At 41.0% G+C, this 23,504-nt stretch overlaps 3 protein-coding genes across 3 annotated transcripts; all 3 read right to left on the reverse strand.

Moving 5' to 3' along the window:
• Positions 1-5,330: 5,330 nt before the first annotated feature.
• LOC310811285 (ferroportin) lies at positions 5,331-8,776 on the reverse strand (the record flags this gene model as incomplete). Its single annotated transcript, XM_083679404.1, has 8 exons — positions 5,331-5,596; positions 6,127-6,810; positions 6,989-7,243; positions 7,503-7,629; positions 7,878-7,993; positions 8,161-8,320; positions 8,491-8,558; positions 8,674-8,776. 8 exons carry the CDS (start codon positions 8,774-8,776, stop codon positions 5,331-5,333), a joined length of 1,779 nt encoding a protein of 592 aa, XP_083535530.1.
• Positions 8,777-11,390: 2,614 nt separating this feature from the next.
• Positions 11,391-16,547, reverse strand: LOC310811286 (sodium-dependent neutral amino acid transporter B(0)AT3-like; the record flags this gene model as incomplete). The annotated part of the gene is made up of 12 exons (XM_083679405.1): positions 11,391-11,585; positions 11,792-11,954; positions 12,089-12,248; positions 12,400-12,604; positions 12,698-12,854; positions 12,961-13,089; positions 13,590-13,702; positions 13,837-13,947; positions 14,053-14,234; positions 14,382-14,519; positions 14,746-14,886; positions 16,376-16,547. 12 exons carry the CDS (start codon positions 16,545-16,547, stop codon positions 11,391-11,393), a joined length of 1,866 nt encoding a protein of 621 aa, XP_083535531.1.
• Positions 16,548-17,214: 667 nt separating this feature from the next.
• LOC310810516 (sodium-dependent neutral amino acid transporter B(0)AT1-like) lies at positions 17,215-22,503 on the reverse strand (the record flags this gene model as incomplete). The annotated part of the gene is made up of 13 exons (XM_083678306.1): positions 17,215-17,308; positions 18,266-18,291; positions 18,457-18,619; positions 18,721-18,880; positions 18,978-19,182; positions 19,586-19,742; positions 19,931-20,059; positions 20,297-20,409; positions 20,538-20,648; positions 21,132-21,313; positions 21,448-21,585; positions 21,667-21,807; positions 22,305-22,503. The coding sequence occupies 13 exons, from the start codon at positions 22,501-22,503 to the stop codon at positions 17,215-17,217; spliced, it is 1,818 nt and encodes a 605-aa protein (XP_083534432.1).
• Positions 22,504-23,504: the final 1,001 nt, after the last annotated feature.

Consider the following 23,504-nt stretch of genomic DNA (forward strand, 5'->3'; position numbering starts at 1 on the left):
ACTGGGTCTCAGCAAAGCCCTTCAACTCTGCTGGCGAAACAGCTGAGGCAGCCAAAAGCTAAATGAGAAATGTCTCTCTTCCTCTGAGTATTGGAAGGTGCTGCCTGCTTCTCCTCCGTGTGAGGTTGAGTCCCGTCAGGACAAGCCTTTGTTCTTCCACATCAATGAGAAATTGGCAGGTGTCCTCCTATCTCTCTCCTTGAGAAGCCACAACAGGCCATTTCTACCACAGCTAACCACTACAGTGTATGGCACATTAATCTATATGCTCTTTATTTCAAGAAAAAAACTATTTCCTACTGTTACCATCTGTGTTGTTTTTTTGCGCTACCCTTTCACTGACAAACAGCAGCTGTCTTTAGTGTTAATTGCGTGCTCCCCGAATATTGCACATCATATTTGGACCAAACTGTGTGGGGCACGTCCGATGACCGCAGCGATACAGCAAGTTATGTATCTGTTTCAAATCATAGGCTAATAGGTAACAGTTACATCATTTTCACAATTTCTTAAATGATTTGCTCGCTCAGTGGGCCACTGGCTGGGAGGATTCACTGGCCCCCGCCAGGCCAGCGGGCACGTGGGATTGTCAAGCCCTGTATAGTCGAAGCACCTGCAGAGAGACGTGGGCGTCACAAGGCTGCTACAATATATCTGCACATGTTATCAAAGTTGCCTAGATGAGCATCTTAGGTTCCAGGGAGGTGAATATATCTTTTGATTCAATGTTTCACGTTCAAGTTGTAGATGTAAAAGTAAAGGCTGATTAGAGTGCTGCAGGAGTAGTCTAAGGCACTTCTTAATGTACCAGCGTTTTCAAGTGCTTTTATATGGTCTAGTGGTTTCTTGGCAATGCGCAAAAAAACATGTTCACCTAGTCCTTGCCTCCAAGTCAAAAAGTCAAACTGTGCGTATGTCACTATCTGTCCTCGGCAGATCAGCTGCTCCTGAAGAAGTCAATTCCTCAGTGGTTATATGCCTATAAGAGTGTCAGGTGCACTATGAATACAAATGCACCTAATACATCATATACTTCTAGATGTAGGAGAGGAGGCAGATCTTCTATCAGTTGAGTCAGGGGGGACCAGCCAAGGGGAAGAGGGGAAGTGATTAGGTATGCTCAGACAGCAGATAGCACCTGTCTGCTCTCTATATCCCAGAGGTTTCGGCATACCGTTCCTGCTCTTTGCTGCCAAAGGTTATGTATACGTCCACTCCATCAACTGTTGCTTACAGTAGTAACAGACGGACAGCACCATAATGACATAACTGGAGTCCCCCATCCAGAATTGATGGCTTCACTAAATCAGAGGAGTAAATGTTGCTGCAGATACTCAGCTCATTTGGTCCAGTAGAGCATTGTGTTTAGTTTTGTCAAGGTGTCATGTTGTAAGGCACATTTTAACATGTATGTAAACCTCTAATCTAAGTTATGTTGAGTATAAATGTGAAAACCTGCACAAGTTTTGTAAGATGGAGTGTGGTGGGAATCAGTGCCAACAGCTAGAAAAATTGTGTTATCAGATAGCAGATTCAGCTGTGCAAAAGTGATAATAGGGCCCACAGTAGCGTGTGTATATTTGATGTGCTGTATCCCCAAGGTATATAGTACATGCAAATGCAGAGACTTGAGTTTTGTCAAGGTGACTCCAGGTGCTGTATCTGAAACACTGACTTAACTATGCAGAGGCCTAAGGATATCATTATCACAATGCTTCTGAATGTACCCTCTCAATTCATACATTCTAAAAGTGTATGTACTGTGGAAGATAAGTGGTGGCTCTTGCATTGACTTAATCAAAATTAACATCTTAACTATGTGCTATCATGGTGATAATAAACTATAAGGATGTTAGACTCATACTGTATCAAATGAGGGTGTTTGAGTAGACAGGCTGCCTGCATAGATTCCTTTACAATTATATAACTTGCATTCCAACACCAAGTGTTCTTAAGTGTTCATTCCTGCAATGGCATGAGTCTAGACAAAACAAGCCATTCCTCAAGGGTTACTTTTGGCATAAATGTGGGACTGTACGTATCTTTTCCGAGCCCAATGAAGAATTGCATTTTAGTGAACAGTTCACAGGATTGCAACACTGGCCAAAAAAGTGTCAGGAATGCTGAACTGCTCCCAATCTGTTAACCCATAGACCTTTGCAGGCCTAGAGAAAGACAACTTTCTAAAATGGAAGAAAGTTCACTCACACTGAGCAGAGCCTTTCATTTCAGCTGGGACTTCACAATCACAATTTGGGCCAGTCAGTGGTGAATAGGTCATATAGAAACACAGTGTAGTTTGACTGTTAGCTGATGCGTTTTACCTTTACTGAAACTTGTACCATAATAATGATATTAGTGTGTTACCATCCCAGTTATCTTATATTGTTTGACTAAACTAATGTTCTTTGAAAATAGAAATGTTACATAGAACAGGTGGAGACAAGTCCGGGTAATCATGTGAGTGCAGGCTTGATACAGCTGGTGAAGTCACTCATTTAGAGGAAACACAGTATCTAAAATAAATCCTGTCTTCCTTCCACTCCCTCCTAGGGAAGGTTTCCTCTTTGAGACAAAGCAAAAAGGACAGCCTTGAGTTCAGGTGCTCACCCTGACCCACTTTTATAGTGCATGGTGAGGAAGTTAAAGAGAGAGTGTCTAAAATTGGACTCTCTACACAACGGTCTTTCTGACTAAGGTAATACAGCAGGACCACCATCTCATCTGAACTTGCTTTAGTTGGATTTAGGTGTCTGCTGCAATTATGTGGGGTGCACAATCTATTCCTTACATTGTTCCAAAAACAAACATCTAAACATCTGAACTGGATATATTTTCTACATTTTCTAAATTGTTATTGTGATATTAAACAGTAGATTCATATCAAAAGAATAAAGAAAATGAGACTGAGGTACATCAGTCCATTTTGTCATCCATTGGATTCATTCACATTCATTCACATTGACAGATTGACAGTTAGTTGATGCGTGTCCACCCAGAAGAAAGAGACATCTCAGAGCAGCCATAATGTCCCTTGACAGCTCATGATAGCCTCCGTGAATTTAGGAGATCTGAGGATCTAGCTGCTTCAAGAGCAAATTGGGTATACCATTGGGTCATTCTGCACACTGCCTTGATGTCTTGTTGGTGACAGCCCAGAGTGACATTGACCTCTGCTGGCCACAAGAGACATTGCAATTGAAGATATCACAGTATTACATAAGTACAGTGCTGAGATCTTCAACTTTCCACCCCCCCCCCCCCACTCTCCACCCTTTCTCTCTCTCTCTCTCTCTCTCTCTCTCTGCCATGAGAGCATCATGCAGGAGGCAGCCCTACTTCATGATTAATTGGGGACTGGCTTCACCTGTGGTACTATTTCAGAACATCCTGTATTCTTTCCAGCGGTGGAAATGCAAGCTCAGTAAGCTCAAGGAGCCTGTCAGCAGAATCTGTAATGCCACTTTGGGAGCCAGGGATAGCTAGCGAAATGTCCTCATTAAATATGCAAGGTTCACAAAGGACAGACAATATGAAACCATAAGGTGGTCCATACTCTGGGAATGAATCCAATAGTAACATTAACTCATGAAGGTTGAAATGGTGACTTTATATAGAAGTGATTAGTTGTGACTGGCTAGGGTCACACACAGTGTTTGTGTGACATTTTGTAGCCCAGTTAAATGCCTGGGCAAATATGAAGTATGGCATCTCAACACCTGTTCTTATTCCAAAACTATGGGCCTGACATTCTTCAATCTAATTGTCCACTTAATGAATTATCTGGGTGCATGTGAGTGAAACATTGAGACCTATAGGCTTGGAACACTAAAAATAAATGTACACATAACAATTCAATTCAAAATACAAAGACATCATAATGCATATTTATTGTTTATCATAAATAACAGTCTGAATCAGAAAAGGACAACAAATGATAGATGTACTGTAAGTCAACAAGACATCACAGGAAAATATGCTATAAAAACAAATAAATTGTAATGTGGAGCTGCTTGCATGACAAAGATTTCAACTTTGGTGGTATTTCCACTGTACATAAAGGTGATGTGCATACATACAGTAGCTGAGAGAAATGTCCAAGTCAGTTGTCAAACATGTTTTCTTCTACTGTACTGAGGTAAGGTTATGTTTAGTTCATGTGAACTATAACAAAAAAGGATGCATATTCTAGTGTAACACAACACTGCCTAAATTCATGTTCATACAGACCTATTGGGCTATTAAACACTGATTTCAAACATGTCACAAAATGAAAGAGTAAAAATCTGGTTGCTATAAATTTGTAAAACTGCATTAATATCACTCTGTTTCTATGTGAGGGAAAAGCATTTACAATTTGGAAGCTATTTTCAGTTATCTAAATACACAAGCAATTATGGTCATTTTGGTTGAAATGTGTGTAGAGAACATGATTTTCTCTGATTTCAGTGCATTGACTTTTCTTATGGCCGTATTATGTTTTTTCGGATCCAGTTTTAATTCTAAACCTGATTCATTGATATGCATTGAAACTTATAGGCCTATTAGTGATTGATTTGAAAGCTAGGCACATGTTTGCCTGATTCATCCACAGAGAAACAGACCAGGAGAAGATTTAAATCGCATCCTTCCTCTTCTGTCCATCAAGGGGGGCTTCCTTAATCATCTTCAGTATCTCACAATCTGACACCAAGTTCCCTTTAGTTTCCTTTTTGGACATCCTGGATTATTTCCAAGTGGACGGATCAGTAACATGTATGCCACTTGTTAAAGTACTGTATAGTCCATTTTCTGTTTCACCATCTTCTTCACTACGCCCAGTTCTTTACTGTGTGAAGGTTAGAAAAATCCATCAATCCATCCATCTTCCCATCCAAAAAGCTGAGTGGGTGAACAGGCTACCTTGATGAAGCTCTTGCAGTAATCCAAAGTGGTTGGAAAGGTGCTGCTGCCCTAGCTCAGCCTGCCTCTGTGCCCTGTTGCCTCTGAGGTTGGGAAACCGACCAAGGTGGGACCAACACTGCATCTGTTGCGACCATATCAACTTATTTACAGAAGGGAGAGGGCGGCTCCTACTCTAGTTCACCTGAGTTCTGGTTTGCTACCATGGCACTTGGCCATGCAGGATGAAAGCCACCAGTGGGGGGAGGACAGACACATGCTGTGTTGTGCTGAAATGAATGGCTGGATGGGGAAGGGGTGTTATTGCATTGTTGCTATGAGCAATGAGAATGCCGCAGGAACAGGAGAGAGACATTCATTTCACAGGCGCAGAGTGGAGTCTGTGCACGTGAGTGTCACGTGCTTATGTGTAACGCCGCATGGCCTTTCTACGTGTTACGTGTGAGGCGGTGTTTTCTCTTGGCTTTGCGTGCGTACAGGAAGTACATGGTGTGTCCAGTGGTGATGAATAAGACGGAGATGATGACCAGGATGCCAAAGTGCTGCGGCTGTGGGGCGGAGATGACCATGATGAAATGGAGCAGGTCCATCAGGTAGTTCATAGAGCTCTGGACGCCGTTGACCACGCCCCTCTCAGACTCACAGATGTTCTCCTGCAGGAGCTGAGTCACCGTCAGGTCGAAGGACCACAAACCTAGAACACAAAGAACATATACAGGGGTTCAACAGATTGCATTGGCCTACAGTGCATACACCCTTATCTGTATTCATCACAGGCCTCTAAAATCTGGCCTCTAAAACTGATTGCAACATTTCTGGGATAATTTACAAACAGTGTCAGGTCACTACCGCGCAAACCTATTTCAGCATGTGAACCTATTCAAGCTCACTCCTTTTCAGCATCCAGTCAAGCGAGCGCTGGCCTATTTGAGCGTGGGATATCTTGTCGCCAGAACATCTCAGCGCGTACTATTCAAGTGCATGCCTATCCAAGTGCACAGGGTGCAACATGGAAGGAAAACCACAGTTACACGCCAATATGTTATTTTGAATTTGATTAACAATAGCTGTATGAAGCCATTTAGGAATGGAGAAACTTTGATATTTAGTTTATTTTCCTACACTAGAAACATTAGTGGCACAGTTGCTTCTGTAAATCCATGGATCAGCAAATCACTGCTGAATCCAATTGTAAATGGTGTGGCTAGGCGTCCCTCTACTCACCGATGCGTGCTGTGATGACACCCAAGAACAACAGGATTATGGAGATGTAGGACTCTGGCGCCGAGCCTGAGGGCATGTTCTCAAACAGCACCGTGTTGTTGGTCCAATGGATGGAGGAGCGGTCAGGGAGCAGGGGCTGGTTGCTGCCTCCCCGGAGAGGATAGGTGTGCTTCTGCCTCTGGCCTGCCATCCCACCAGCCTCCGAGGATGAGTTGGTGTCTAAGAAGGGCATGAGCAAGCTGAGATCCATGGGGCTGCCGGGGGCAAACACGGAGCAAACACACAGCAGCAGGCAGACCAGATGGAGGCAGCTGGAGATGATGCCTGTGTTGATCAGGCCGTAGGCCTTCCTCAGCTTGGTGAACATGACGGTGCCCATCAGGCCTGTGATGGCAGACACACCCATCAGCAGACTGAGCAGAGAGCCGCTGATGCCCTGAGTGTAGGCGTACCCGGTGGTGATGCAGTCAAAGCCCAGTACGGTGGTGTAGAGGAAGGCTAGGCCCATGCCTGCCAGGAAGACATCCTGGTGGTAGTAGGCACTCCAGCCATCCTTACAGGTGCTGAGGAGCCAGCGGAATCTCTGGAAACACAGAGGCAGGTTGGTGATCTCCTTCAGGTTCAGGCTTATGTTGCAGTTCTCTGCTGTGAGGGCTGGGGCCTCTCTCGCCTCCTCATTCTCCCCTGAGGAGTAGAGGAAAATGGTTAGCCATGAAATGAACCTTATCCACTAGATCTTGGTTTTTGGGGGGCAATTGTGTTTTCAACAAAGTCCACTTTTCCATAGAGACATTCATGCCTTGATCATCATAGCTTTGTCAAACAAAAACAGTGTGTATGTATAGATGATCGGTACACTGACCTTGTGACCCTGTCCTCATCGTCCCCTCCAGGCAGGACTGGTCCAACTCCAGTATGGGCGGTTTGACAGACAGGGCAGGGACAATGCGGTACACCCGCGACAGGAAGATAAACTCCACTATCAGAGACACCAGGTTCCAGCCCAAGATAAAGCCGCAGCCAACCACATTAGAGGCCAGGGTCATGACCTGTCCCACAGCCAGTGGGGCCAGGATGTTGGTCACCTGATCAATCCGCCGCATGGTTGCATTCATCCCTTCATCAGAATCAAAGAAGGTACAGAGGTTGGCTTTGTTGCTTTGCCCATTCCACATCATGACAGGGTATTCATAGGACTAGAGTACAGAGCGCATACTGTACTACCAGTATTTACTCAAGTCTAACGATAATGTGAGCAATTAATTCTCATTAAGCTTATCTGCTTGAATGAATAGATGCATGGTATGGATGTAAATACAAGGATGTAAAGGTACAAGAAAAGCATGGTGCAGCAGACTGTGTCAATGGTGTCTCACCAGCAAGGTGACCACGGTTGTAGCCAGTAATAACCACAATCCAATCCCTCTGGATGGCGATGGTCAGCGCCGTGCTTGCGAGGTTAGCCACATCTGCCAGGACGATCACCACCGTATAACAAACCACCTTGTGTAAGTTTTGTGATGCAACATGTTACTACACATGACAGCACAGAGCAGGAGCAGCAAGAGGCTCAGCAGCAACAGGAACAACATGGACACAGAAACAACAGCAGTAGAAACAACAGCAACAGTCACAGCGCATTACTCTCCAACCGTATGCTCTACGTGGGACAATGTACTGGTAATGAACACATCAAGGAGATTAGATTAGAGAGTTAACAGTACAGGAGGTTTAGGGAAAGATGTACTCACAGTTAGCCAGCCATCCCAAATCTGCTCAATCCATGATTTATATGAGAAGACCAACATGAGCACAATGCTACACACCGTCACTGAAATGTTCTGAATGAACAACGATGCATGTGCCACTAAAATGGAGGGGAAGAAGAGACTGTTTCTAGAATGTGCAAACCCAAAGAGCAAAAACATCCTTCATAGTTCAAAAAATACTGTAGCAACATAAATACTGTACAGTACATGAAAGGCAAGAAATCTGAGGCCAGATTCTTTAACTGTTGATATGTTGTTGATCTACCTTTGTTCCTGGGGTTGCGGTCAACCCAGTCTCCAATCAGAGCCCCGAGAATGAGCACTGACCCAGCCACCACCAGGCCAAACACTGCGGTCAGCAGCAGGTTACGACCGTACAGCTCGATCAGGAAGACCGAAATGGCAAAGTGCCACATGCGGTCACCCTATTTAAAAACAATAACAACAACATCAACAATATTTACAATGTTTTTGCTTGTGTTTTCACTACATCTTAACTGAAGCACCAGTACCAGGAGTGGCCCTGCAGGTACTCTACAGTATGGTTGTTTTATTTGTATGTCCATTGCTGTTACACAGTAAAAATGGTACATACCCACATTGACAGTGCTCCACTGACATAGATCAGGAATTTGGGACCCCTGAGGTAGATAAGGGCTGACCCTAAGGTGGCATAAAATTAAGTTACAGTAAATACAGTAAGAAAAGAATACTTGATCCTAAACATTGTGCTTTGACTTAGCATTATGCCTACTGTTCTCACTGCAGCTTAGCTCACCTGGTATACTCCTGGCCTTCCTCGCCCTGGCCTCTCTGATGTCATCAGACTCAAACTCCACCACCACCCCTCCACACTGTGCTGCGTCTGCTCGCAAAGACATCGCCTGGACAGGGGCAAGGTCAGAGGTCATACACCCACATGACAACCAGTGACATGACAACATGCTCTACTGTATCTCCCTACTGATGAAATGAATATGAGCTCAAAGTGAAAATACCCCATTGTGTCCTACCTACTTTTGATCACAAAGGTGATCACCTTAACCACAGAGCTTACCTTACTATTTCACCTTAACCGCAAAGGTGACCTTACTATTTCCTCAATGTCAAAGAAAATATTGTTAGATGGATCAAGTAATGTAGTATCTTTTCACAATTTGGAGTAAATATTGACCAACCAGAGGGGCCTGTTGACCACTTATTTCTGGTCATTTCCTCATTCACATACCAGGAGGCCATTCTAGAAAATAACAACACCAAAACAGAAGTTAGCTAACCCTAACCCTAACCCTAACCCTAGCTTCAAGAGTTTACTAAACCATGTAATAAAAGGTAAATGTTGCTCATGTTTGGAAATCTCAGATACACACAATATGGTAGACTATGTTATATAGATTGCTGGTATGTTATTATTATATCCCTGTAATGATTTCTTGACTCATGTGATTGAACATTCTGTCATTACTATGTATCAGTATGCAATGAATTAGCATTAGAGCAAGTAATTTAGCAGATGCTTTACAATTGTGGAATATCATAATGGGTGTGCTAGGTAACACAGGATGGGTTGCTAGCCCCAACTCGGTTTAGCAACCAGTCTCAACATTTTGCATCCTTAAATCTAGAATCCAGTTAAGTGACCAGTCTCGATGTCTTGCACTTTGAGGAGCTTAGTGACCAGTCTGACCACTAACGGAGACAAATTATCATTTCAAAATACCATGTCTACAAGAAAGTACATTACACAACAAAAAGTTAGCTTTTAAGTCGTTTGTACATAAATATGGTCCAATGAATCCACTGTTTATCAACACTTTTTGCTGGTCTACCTGAGGCCTACCTAAGATGGCTCCCCTAGGTCATTAGGTCATGTCATCCATACAAAACGGTACTTTTTTACAGTCTCAAATCTGCGGATGAATTATCCCAACAAGACATTTCACACTTTGAGCCACTGCAGTATAAGACACACATTGTACACATTGCAAATCACCGGTAGTGCTGTTTCTCCATTTTCTTTGCACTGAACTACATAGTAAAATGAAGCCACAATCCAAACTGTTGATGAAAAAAATACACATTATGATTTCTCAAGGCAGACCACAACACTTACATCACCTTTGTTCTGATGTTACAGTGAATCCTTGCTGGTGCTCCTCGATGATGTGTCTTTTGCCATGTATCCTACATTGGGATGCTCCTCTTTCCTGAGAGCTGGAATTCAAGCTATAGTAGTCTGAAAGGCTTGATAGCATCAGTGTGTAAAAGTGCACCATTGTATGAAAGTGCCAGAAAAGCAGAACAGGCAGAGGGACAACAAAGGCAGCCAGCATATTCCAAAGCACGTGACAATGAGGGGACAATATCACCGTCCACCCACACCACAAAAAGGGCAACTGTGTCACTCGTATGACACAAACACACACATGCGCGCGCGCACACACACACACACACACACACACACACACACACACACACACACACACAAACACACTGTGCACATAGAAAGAGACCACATGAGCTCTTGCGAATAATGTAACAGTGTACTTCGTCAAACGTAAACTACATTTTTATTTTGTATGGGCAAGTGAAAGCACAATAATAACAAAAGCTGTTGTCTCTCATGGCTTGTGTAAATGCAAAGTCATTCATTGTCGGGAATCTCAATTCTTGAAGTGGGATTTTAGATGGAAATGTCAATCATGCATGCAAACTTCCCTGTGGCCACAAGGGACACAGTACAGTGTACACGCACATTTTTTCAATAATGTCTTTCAAGTCTAATTTTGTGAATGGTCAATCAATGATTAATCAAAAATAATATTTTGGGTCTGGGCGGAAATCGAATGTGGTTATCATAGACCAGGCAATTAATCCTTCTAAATGAGTTTTGCATCATTAGCAATGGAAAGCAATTGTTATCTTCCTTTGAACAAATATTGGCACAACAAACACAGGTTGAAAGGAGCTGTTTGTATTTAGTTACAGTCTGTGGCATTCTGTTCCCATGGATATTAGTGTGCATTGATTATTCAGCCACTGGTCCTCTCACATCTGTTTCACCAATAACAAGTCTGCAAAGCTGTAGGATGATAAATATTGTTGATATGGAGGAAAAGTAAGTTACAGTGCTCACTGTAAATGACACAGAGCAATATTGAATCATATTACAGTAATTATTTCTTATTCACTTGATATTTCTCAGCATTAGATTTGCCCATCTAAGAACAAAATAAAAAGTAGTGATACAATTACATGATGTTATTACAGTGTGTTACAGTTAATACAATGTGCTATTACAGAAATACTATTCTCAATTCACATGTATTGTTATGATAATTGGGAACAAATAATGACAAGATTATATTCATCATCTTACATACAGTAATGGCCGGCACATGCCAAATGGGTGAACATTTTTTATGAATAGATGGGCCTCCACTGTCAATGACCTGTCTGAACTAAGGTTGTAGAAGTGCCAAAGGAGGCGCTGTTTTACAAGTCTGAGAAACTACACTCATTCTCATATGGATTAGGATTCCGTTTGTCACTGATGTATTTCCAGAGGAAGCGCATAAATCTGTAGAGAGCCACAAGAGGGATGGAGACACAGGGGAGGGCAGACAGGAGTACACAAATAGCAAATACCCAACGGGGATAGGGCTGCACTTCTGCCAGAGGGAAGTTCACCTGTGGAAATCAGAAGATATGAAGCACAATGATTTTCAGATTACTTTTTCCCTGTTCATCTTGAAAATTCTAATCATCACTGTCATCAACAATTAATACGTTTGATAATCAACACTGAATTCATATCAACATTTAATAAATTATATATTTTGTCCTACCAAACCTAAATTGTAGAACTTTTGGGGCCAATGTTAAACCTCAATTACATAGTCTGGGTTCCATGCATCATACGTAGGTTGTGTCTCAGCCTGGACCACAACATATGCCAGGAAGACCACCAGAAGCATAAGGGGGCTGATAACCCTCCACGTCGCCTGCCAGAAGATGTTGGGCCTCCGACCTGTCATCCACTCAATGTCATCATTGAACCTGGCAATACCACATGGCAATACTTTGTCAAGCATTGCCGAAATATGCACATTTTTGGGGGGGATTTGTCATAACTATATATAGAAACTGGCTTTTCAATAGCAAAATCATTTAGAAAGAGGAAGATGGGGCACCTGTTTATACCATAGATGTAAACCACAGCAATAATCTCAAAGAAGGCTATGATGAGCAGAGGCAGGGATCCCACATAGCTGTTGAAGATCTCCAGCCAGTAGTTCCCAGAGCCCAGTGTAAAGATCAAGGCCGCAGTGAAGGAGGTGAGGCACATCAACCCTGAGAGGATACGGCAAGTAACATAAATGTCTCAATAGTGAAGAATCAGCTGTATTACAATGGGACAACATGTTGTTATTGGAGTAATTACAGCATATTTACACAAGAATAAGAACAACTTAAAAGTGTTACCACAGATATTTCACTTTACCTGTGAACATTTCTTTTGGCATCCACTTTGGTATCATGTTCAGGTCCAGCAGAGGTGTGAGGACCCCTTCTAGATTCCCAAACATGGACGACAGCCCCAGACTGAAGAGCATAACAAAGAAGAGCACTGCCCAGACCTGGGAACCTGGCATCTTTATCACAGCCTCCGTGAACACTATAAAGGCTAGACCTGTCCCAGACGCACTCTGGGTAGGATACAGTCATGAACATAAACACGCATAAGGAAAGTGTTGCTTCATGACAGCGTAAATTATTATGAAGACAAAATATTACTGCACCTGGTCAAGGAAGGTTTGAAGGCTGCATGTCTTCAGGTTGAGGCTTGCAACTTCAGAGGGATCTGTGCCATTCAGGTGGGCTAGCCAGTCATTGTAGTTTGCAAGAGTTATGTTCTGATCTCCAATGTTGAATGCATTTATCAATGCCATGATATTTCTGTCGAATTGTACATATAAAACCATTACCATTCACTTGGCAGTATTTATGAATACTGATACAGTACATTGAATGTCAGATTTTATTAGAAAACAGTGAGACATACCCATTACGACAATCATCATAATCAGCATTTGCCTTGAACCCAAGAATGGCAAAAATAGGAATTGACGCGTAGATCGATGTAGCACTGTTGATCAATCCCACTATAAGAGCATCTCGTTCACAATTATTCCTGGAAAAAGCAAATCAATCAAAACAAAAAAATGTGCTCACAAAAAATTATCTTTGTTTTTTATACTCATTAAGGTGACATATTTGGGGCTAATCACATGGTTTTGAAAATGACATGGAGCTTTAGGGAGGAACGAGCTTATCGTTCCAGAATGAGATACTGCATGGTTTGTGTACCTCCATACTGTAAGCACTGCAGTAGCGCATATTAGCGCATACATCTATCACTTGTGTTTACTAATGTGCATCTTAGCTTAGACACGCCTCCATGGCTGGCTGAGAGCCATAAAGCACTATGGGCGTTGTAGGATTCCATCATTCTGACATATTCATTCCTGGTCCGATAAAGGGCTATTTTCTTGCTTACAGTATTTGCGCAAATTATTTTATATTTCCTGCCTATTTAGACCACAAAGACCATTTATAACATGCGGTTGAGTCGTGATGACATTGGTGAAATGTTCCTTTAATGCTGGGTGATGATGTGTTACATGTTCTTACTTCTGATTATTGTAACTGGAGAATGCAATGAGCCCCCCAAAGGCCAATGATAAGGAGAAGAAGATTTGAGTGGCAGCATCCAACCACACTTTAGGATTCTTAAGAGTATTCCACTGCCAGAACAAGAGATTCACATTAGTTACACACAACTAATATGCAGTATACTCAATATGGCATTGTGTTATTGAAATGTCACTTATTAGAACTAAATGATGTGTAAAAGACGATGCTGTGTACAGTTTCTGACATTGGGAGTGAAGAGATACACCAGGCCATCTGTTGCCCCAGGCAGAGTCAAGGCTCTGATTAGGAAGATGGTGAGCACAAGGTATGGGAATGTGGCTGTCACATACACTGCCTGAAAAAACACAACAGACAGGACTTTTTTTTTTGGAACACTTTTGGTACACTGGATAATCAGGATTGTACCTGCTATAGCAATGTTTTAGAATGTTAAACCTACTTTGCCAATAGTCTCGATGCCACGTATGAAGCAGACGTAGACGATACACCAAGCTGTTGCCAGGCAGATCACCAGCCACCACTGTAAGGACCCACTAGTCTCAATGTTGGGCGTTATATTCAGCGTTTTGCGATACCAAAAGTAGTTCACTGGTGAGCTCTTCTCACATTCACTTACGTATCCTGCCATCACATAACAACAGAAATTACTGTAAGGTCATTTATAATCGTATGTATACTTAGGGATAGGATTACAGAAGAGTACAAAGGATCCAAATCTAAGGCTTTTGACAGTGTGTAGAATTATAATGTGGACGTGAAAGGATTTACCTGTGAGGTTGTGGTTCACTGGACAGTCCCTCCAGGGTAGAGGGTCTTGAAATGAGTGGAAGAAGTACCAGAGGACCCAGGCCAGGATAGTGTTGTAGAACAGACCCACCAGGAAGGACACTGTCATGGAGGCCACACCTGTACATAGGCCATGATTTAGTCTTTAGCAGAACCTCTGTCTGCAGTCAAGCCCACTTAAGTTGTGGCAACATTTTAATGGGACAGAGGAGAACTGATATTCTGAGTATGAGTGCTTTTACAAACCATAACATTACATAGGTGTTAGGTAGATGTCACAGTAATTGTGCAGAGTATGCTGTATATGATACAAAATCAAGATATACTTGATGCCAAATTTGCCCACCTACACCTCCTAGATAGGGTGTGATTGAGTTCCAAACTCCAATGCTTCCCATGCGAAGCCTTTGTCCAATGGCCAGCTCCATATGCAGCAGGGGAAGGCCCTCAAACACCAACGCAATGGCATAAGGGATCAAGAACGCCCCTTGGAGTAAAACACAGTTCATATTTGGTCAAGATGACATATTACTTTATAACCAATTTATTAGAATGATAAAGAGATGCAACGCACGACAGGTGTTTATATTTACAATACTACTTATATAGTTCACATGCATTATTAAACACTTCAGCATTAATCCCCTCATGTTTTCCTTATGTTGTTTAAATATGAAATTAATATAGTATTATTAACAGCATAAGAAAACAGCATAAGAAAACTATAAATGATTCCTGAGTATTTTGTGTATATATGTTTATATATGTAAGCATATACAACCATATAACATGTAAGCTTTTTTCATTGCTCATTGCTCGTGTTTTCGTGTGAACAAGGACTTTTTATTATTCGATATCAGAGTTTTATCACACTCACTCATATCAAAAGCTGTACTTCAGAGAGGTGAGTTGAACAATCAGAAAAAAGTGTTTGACTGTTTTTGCTTTTTAGTTTCTAAGTGCAGGCCACTCTTCAAACATATGGGCAGTTTTACTTGTCCTTCCTATGTCCTTTTTATGATTCTGAACTTGTGTAGTACCTTTATGATATACATTCAGATAAGCAGTTATGCGATGATATGAACAACAAGAATAGTTCCACCTATACTTCTCGACATCACAAATTGTTGCTGCAATCCCTCCTCAATAAACTCATTTTAGACTCACAACAGAACTCTCCTAAGTGTTGTAAGCACCATGAATATGAAATACAGTATTTGCCTTTTGTATACTGCACATATGTTTTTACAGATTTAAGAGGTACTTATATTAACTGAGCATGGATTCTGTGTATCAAAACAACAGTATCTACATTATGACAGAGAGAATATTATCTAATTTACTAGACACGTTATCTCAATGGTATGATCTTGAACCATACTCAGAATTTTTCAAAAGTGGGTCAAAGCGTAGATACAGCAACAAAGATGTTAAAGGTAGAATGATGTGCCAAAAAGTGTGCTTTGGAATAACCTCAGTGAGGTATTTTCTTTGATCACTGGCCTCTCTGAGATTTGTATGTACACTATCAACCTATATTGATCCCCTAAGTCAGACTTGACATTCTGCTTACCATCCATTGAAAAACAAATAGACTGACTAAGTGACCTAAATCTCAGTGCACCAGCGCATGATATGTGTTGTTTGTTAATTAGTTATGTTTCCTTTCCGTAAACATTTTCATCGCTATAAGCAACATCTTTCCAGATGCAGTGTAACTGGCAGATGCAGTGTAACTACTAGTATACTGCACAGTAAACCTTGTACTATAACTGTAGCACCTGTTTGTTGCAAACACAATTTCATGGATTTCTTAATAAAAAGTGAGTAATCTGAAACAACAATTCTGGGGTGAGAGGGATTTAGCCACAATTAATTTGAGTTTGTGTACAGATGCATTTAGAAATGTCAATGTGTAAGACTAATTGTGAGTTATTGGCTTAAAATAAAAACGCGTACACTGTTATTATTCTTACCTCCTCCATAGATCTGACACAAGTAAGGAAATCTCCAGACGTTACCCAGTCCCACAGCAAAACCTATACAAGTTAGCAGGTATTGGACCTTGTTGTCCCACTTTGGTCGTTCACTGCTTGCCTCGTTTTCCGGACCCTGAGACTCATCATTGCTCCTTTCTTTGCTATCCATCATCTGGGTTTTGTGGACTGTGTAACTACTCTACACTGTCCACCAAGTTTTAAATATATGGCATGAGGTGTTCTTTTCTAAACCTTGTATGCCTGACTCTTGATCTGTCTCCACTTATTCGGAGGAGGAGAGGAGGAGCCCTGGTACCTGAGTGTGCCATATCAGTGGGAACGCAGAGGCAGGATTTGCATTTTCAGCTTCAAATAAATTCAGGGAACACTCAGTGTCATTGTTTGTTTAATCAAGAGCACTGATAACAGTGGTCAAAAATATGCACAAGATAACACAAAGAAACTAAAGAAATGCAACGCCTACAAAGGAAGGTAAAGGCACCTCAATATACTTGCAGTACAATATATTTTGTTCTGTACAACATATATTTCACAGTTATATTATACTCGTTCTATAAACTCTATAAATACACACATCATAACGTGCTTATATTTGAATGTACATAAGTATACAAGAAAAGATAATGGCTCTCGGTTCTTTATGTTCTTCCATAATTTGGTATAAATCGGAGGAAATGATTCAGGAGTGTCTCGTCTATCCATTACCCTGGTACTCAGTGTGTGGATGAAGTGTGATTCCTCATATGTATGAATTGACAGGGTCATCCTTAGGAGACAGACTCTTGTTTGAACTCATCCCTCTTGCAACAGTTGTATCATATATATTTGAAAATTGCAATTAGAGGCACAACCAGACTTGGGATTCCTGCTATGATGAAGATTATGACATAGATCCAGTCTGGAAATGGCCTAAGTTGGCCACGGTGTAAGTCAGGGGCAAGTAATTGTCAAGAGTGTCAAGGAGACTGTTTATAGTGAACCTGAGTATACTGTAGACACTATCTTATTTGACCTCCAGTGGCAACATACCCTAATGGACCCTGCAATGCAATGGAGAAGTTAGAAAATCTGACGAGTTTTTCTCTTTCAATACTGGCTCTCAAGAGTGAGTATATTCCCTTTATTATGTAATATTCTAAAAGTATTTGTTTCAGAAAACCATTTTATCACAGCATCATCAGTATAGGGCATTGGGATGTCAATACAATTGATAGAAATGTAATTTGAAATGCAGAATATGAGTTAATATGAGTTGAAAAAAGTATAGAATATTCTGTATTTTTTATACACCTAAAAGTTGGTATGAATTCGGCATAGGAAGTGGAATCGTATTGTCTTAGTGGCTCAAACCAAAAGTCTGTAACAAGCGTGTTATTATATTAGAAATCATTTGGATAGCTAAACTTTATTTACAAACTCTTCATCAGGATACAAGCTTGATTCCAATAGGGCACCTCCTCAAGAAGGTTAGTAATTAATCATAATTGCAAAAGAGATTTCATTTGTAATTCATAATGAACATTAACAAAAACAACAAACATACATTATACTGTACATACCTGTGTGATTGTTAATGAAATACTGTTTAATATCATAAGTTACAGTACCTCATCAGATCATGTGGCAAAGTACATTAATTAAGAATGAAGTATTGTGAATCATTAGTTATTGAGAGTGTCACATGTGCAGTCTAATCATTTGACTGGTTCATCCTTCAGGTCAGTTTGGGAAGAGATAGAGTTTAGGTCACTGTCCTTCTTGCAGCAGCGGTTTCGCAAACATTTGTAAATTGCAGTAAGTGGTATGACAAGACCAGGGATTCCTGCCAGTACAAAGATTACTGCGTAAATCCAGGTTGGATATGATTTATCCTCCAATGTGGGGAAGTTATCCTGCAATTACAGAAAAGCAGAATAGAAAGCTTTTAGTGAAAACAAATTATGTCAGTGTCTATTGAGAGGACTTTATCTTCCAAAAACAGAAATAAGAATGGAATTTGAAATAAAACGTGAGTGAAAACCAACTGGCACAAATTATTTTTTGGAATGAAATGTTACCGATTCAGGATCCCAGGTTTTGTAGAGGAGCTCTTCACTGACTTTAGTGATGAAGTAGAAGACAAGGATGGCAAACATGATGAGGGGGCTGATGACCCTCCATGTGATCTGCCAGAACCAGTTGGGCTTGTGGCCGATCATGAACTCAATGTCATCATTGAACCTGGCAGAGAGACACACTCACAATCACTTTGCAACCGGAGAGAATCTGTGCATGACGAATACATGACTATACAATGGTAATCATTGTGTGTCTATACTCACCTATCAATGCCATAGACTAATGTGACCCCCAGCATCTCACAGAATGCAATAATCAGCAGAGGGATGGACCCACCATAGACGTCAAAGAGGGACAACCAATAGTTTCCTGAGCCTTGGACAAATATCAGACCGACAAGGCAGCAGAAGACGCATGTCACCCCTGTATCAGAAGAAATAGCATGGACTTAATGACCGTAACCAAGAGATCTCCATCTTTTGAAATGACAAAAGAAAAGGATGGCATTGTCTTGTCTCACCACTGATGGCCTCTTTAGGCCAGCTCTTAGGGAAGACTTTTAGGTCCTGTAGTGGTACCAGAACTCCTTCAATGTTGCCAAACATGGAGGACAGGCCAAGACAGAAGAGCATGATGAAGAATAGCAGGGACCACAGTGGGGAGAAGGGCATCTTAGTGATGGCTTCTGTGAACACGATGAAGGCCAAACCAGTTCCCTCAACCCCCTACACAGGGACAGACAAAAACAGACATTGCCAAACAAGAGCTATGTTTCCAGTCCTTTTTCCAGTTGTGTGTTCATCTCACCAAATCATCACACAACATTTTGTTCTGTTAATCTAGCCCAAGTCAATATCTCACGATTTAGCATGTTTTGTATTCCATGCACAAATCATCTCAAAGTAAGTTCAACCAAGCACTGAGCACCATTACCCTTTTGCTAAATTATGGGAGATTGACGTCTATTGGTTGTGGTAAGAAACTGCCAGTGGTTAGTGGTTGATGGCAGTGGCCTAATGATGAGAACACATGTGTGGATTGCAGTCTCTCCTTGTTTATAGACTGCTTTCAAGGTAAGGAATCAAATATGTGATTTTGTCATTTGAGTGAACTCTGATATCATTTTACCTCACTGAGGAAAGTGTTCAAGTTACAGGTCTTCAAGTTCAGCTCCTGAATGACCTCAGGATGTGTTCCATTAAGACTCTGGAAAGCCTGATCATAGTTGCTTTCAGTGATGTCGCCCTCAGGAAGATTAAATGTATTCAGCAGTGCAAGGATATTTCTACAGAGAATGAAAAGGAGTTGATTTTGTTTGTTAGCAATACTGTATTGTTTCATGGATCAATGCAGGCCAAAATGTTACTCACATCAGCAAGTACTACAAATTAACTCAATTTGTCTCATTAATAGACTATTAATCATTCATTTACATTATGCTGGGACCAAAAGAGTTACAGTGTATGTACACACCCTTCTATACAGTCATCAAATCTCGCGGTGGCTCTGAACCCGATGATGGTGTAGATGACAGTTGAAGCATAGACAGCAGTCAGACCATTGATGATAGAGATTATCACTGCATCCTGTTCACAGTTGTTGCTGGAGAAAGATAACAATAACATCACATATGCAACATATTTCATGCTAAGAAGTGAAGCATGGTGCATTGATTAGTTATGGTCATAGCTGATAGCACTATGATAGCCCTACACTTCAGTTGTTTTTACAGTTCTAAACTGCTCAAATGCTATTTTTGTCCTCTTAATGTATCTACGGTGTAATGTAACCAGTCTCCCTATTCCCATCAACACCAAGTGATAATCCATGAATTCTTACTGCACTGAGTTGTAGCTGGAAAAAGAGAGAAGCCCCCCAAATGCCAGAGAGAATGAGTAGAAAACCTGGGCCCCCGCATCAAGCCAAGTGGATGGGTTTGCCAGTTCTGCCACCTGGAGAAACAAACAAAAGAACAAGAGGAGACTGGATCACAATAAATGGCTACATCGGTACATATTCACCATACATTTTGAGGAAATATTTTCATTTCAAGGTCAATACACTAATGGAAACTACTCACGTCTGGGGTGAAGAGGAACTTTACTCCATTCAAAGCACCTTTGAGGGTCAATCCTCTGATTAGAAAAATGGTCAGCACTACATATGGTAACGTTGAGGTCACATACACAGCCTAAGGAGAGGAGGGATGTAACTGCATTGTTTTGCGAGATCATCCAGGCAACCACAAAACATACAAAGGTCAAACAGCCACAGGCTTTCTGTGGGAAACAGTGCCTTCTTATGGGCAATATGTACAGTATACAAACATTACACATGCAATACATAGCATTCCTCACCACTTATTCCAAATGGACCATTTACACTAATGGTCCCGACAACACAGTAGTAATAAAAGCACCTTGAACAATAGCTTATAGAAAGCTATTTCAGACGGGCAGCATCTGCATGTGCTTAGGCATAGATTCTTCACATGCAAATTATTTGTTTTATTGCATCAATATAAAACCACCCTCTATTTAGCTGATCCCATAAGGCCATATAGTATATAATAAAAACAGTGATGCAGAGCTTTACAATCCAAAATCCTTGAACATTGATCATCATACTGACATGATATTAAAAAATTATTTGTTGTTTGAGAGGCATTTCCTACCTTCCCAGTGGTCTCAATGCCACGGCTGACACAGACAAACAGCAACGTCCAGGAGAACACATGACAGAGCACTATCCACCACTGAAGTCCACCTGTGTGGTCTATACTTGTGGTTGTGTTGAGGGTCTGTCGATACCAAAAGTAATCCACTGTGGAACTCCTCTCACATTCTGACACGAAACCTGGCAAAGTTCAAAAGAGTTGGAAGAAGATGTGTTTGTAAAGTTGTAGATTGCCAATCCAGTCACGATGATAGCTGCTCTTTCAATGTACAGTTGTTTTCTAACTCTCAGGTGTCAATGAACACCTAATGTACCTGTCAGATTGTGGTTGAGTGGACATTGGCTCCAGGGCAGCGGCTCTTGGAATGAGTTAAAGAAGTACCACATCACCCAGGCCATGATGGTGTTGTAGTAGAGGCTGATCATAAGAGACACACACATTGATGCGATCCCTGTGGAACACAACAGAGTGAGCGCAGCAATGAGATTTTGTTAATGCCTGTGTCACAACGCTTTTGGAAAATGTTGCTCACCAATGCCGGTCAGGTAAGGATGGATGGTAGACCAGACACCCACACTGCCTTTCCTTAGACGTTGGCCAATCGCAAACTCTAGATGGAGCAGTGGGATCCCCTCAAAAACCAGCAGGATCAGGAAAGGAATCATAAATGCACCTAAAGACAATATATAATTTATAATTTATATACAGTACCAGTCAAAAGTTTGAACACACCTTCTCATTCATTGGTCTTTCTTTATTTTTTATTATTTTCTACATTGTAGATTAATATTGAAGACATCAAAACTATGAAGGAACACATATGAAATTATGTAGTAAAACAAACTAGAATATGTTTTATATTTTAGATTCTTCAAAGTAGCCACCTTTTGCTTTGATGACAGCTTTGCACACTCTTGGCAAGGTGTGTCCAAACTTTTGACTGGTACTGTCTAACATGCATTATAAATTAACTTATTTTCCTTTATAGTCTCACATATCCGTCAATGAATTCAAGTCATTTCTCCTATTCTTGACAGAATGTCATGCAAGCAATTCTCTGGATTTGAGAGTAAAAAACAATAAACAACTCAACTGCCTCCCCAACCACGTAAAAACACTATGGCACAGGTTGGCACAACTTTGGGACCCTACAGTATAAGCATCACATACCTCCCCCATGACTCTGGCACAGATAGGGGAAGCGCCAGACATTCCCTAGTCCCACACAGAATCCTACAATAGTAAGCATGTACTGTGTCTTGTTGTCCCATTTGGGCCTGTCTCCAGCCTCCTCCTTTTCTAGCTTCTCCAGCTCCTCATAGGACAGTATCCTGGCCTCCAGGCCCGGGTTTGGCAGCTGCAGTTTCATAGTCCCTCAGACACAGATAGACAGACACAATACAATGACATGGGAGAGAATGTAGTATAGTATAGTATAGTATACTGTATACAGCAAAAAGGCCAAAGTGAAAGGCCTGCCCACAGTTCAAAGAATATGTATTGGGCAAGATATTCCTGATATAATCTGTATCTTATCAAGTAGGAAGGGATATGATGCTCATGGCAGTTATACAGAAACAGCTTATGGTTACTTACCTCTGATAATGATATTTATTACTTGAGTGGTCTCGTAATATTTCCATTGAGGTTCAATATTCAATGATTAAAATATATTGTTATTCTTATCTGATGTGCTGTACTCTACATTAGTTCTAAGTAAAGCAAAAAACACAGCCAATAAAGTGTCATAAAAAAACATTCAGGCGGCTTATTCAACTGAGTGATTAGAGGGGAAATGATGTTTAATGGATTCATACTGTATACAGTAGGTTCTCTGTGTTCCTGTAATCCACACAGTAGAGTTCTAGCTAATTTCATCAAGACATTACAATAAATGGGACTGTTTAAAATGACTATCGTATCCGCTCTGCAATATACTGTACATTTCAAAATGACACAAAAATACCTTTTACTTCTGTAATGTTAGCTCTTTATCATTTCTAATATCAAACACACGAGTGATTTGATTTCTACTATGAATGGGTTTGTGTACAGTATCTGCATGCATTTACATATCATATCTGTTCATCAGATTGTTTAAAATAAATTAGGAAAGCATGGGATTCCTAAAAAATGTGAAACATTGAAAGGACTGAATGTGAACTGTCATCAGCTAAATTTCAAGATCCAATAACACGTCTGAGACATGATTTAAACTAATAGTCAACTCTGCCCTCTAGTGCTAGAGAATGAAATAAAATAATATTCCCTGACTTTTTGATGCAGCAACACTAAGTAGATTATACATAATGACAAAACACACCACATCATAAGTCCTTGATTAGTGATATACAGCAGTATAGAAAAAAA

This window comes from Argentina silus, assembly GCF_951799395.1.
Source record: "Argentina silus genome assembly, chromosome: 10".
NCBI lineage: Eukaryota > Metazoa > Chordata > Actinopteri > Argentiniformes > Argentinidae > Argentina > Argentina silus.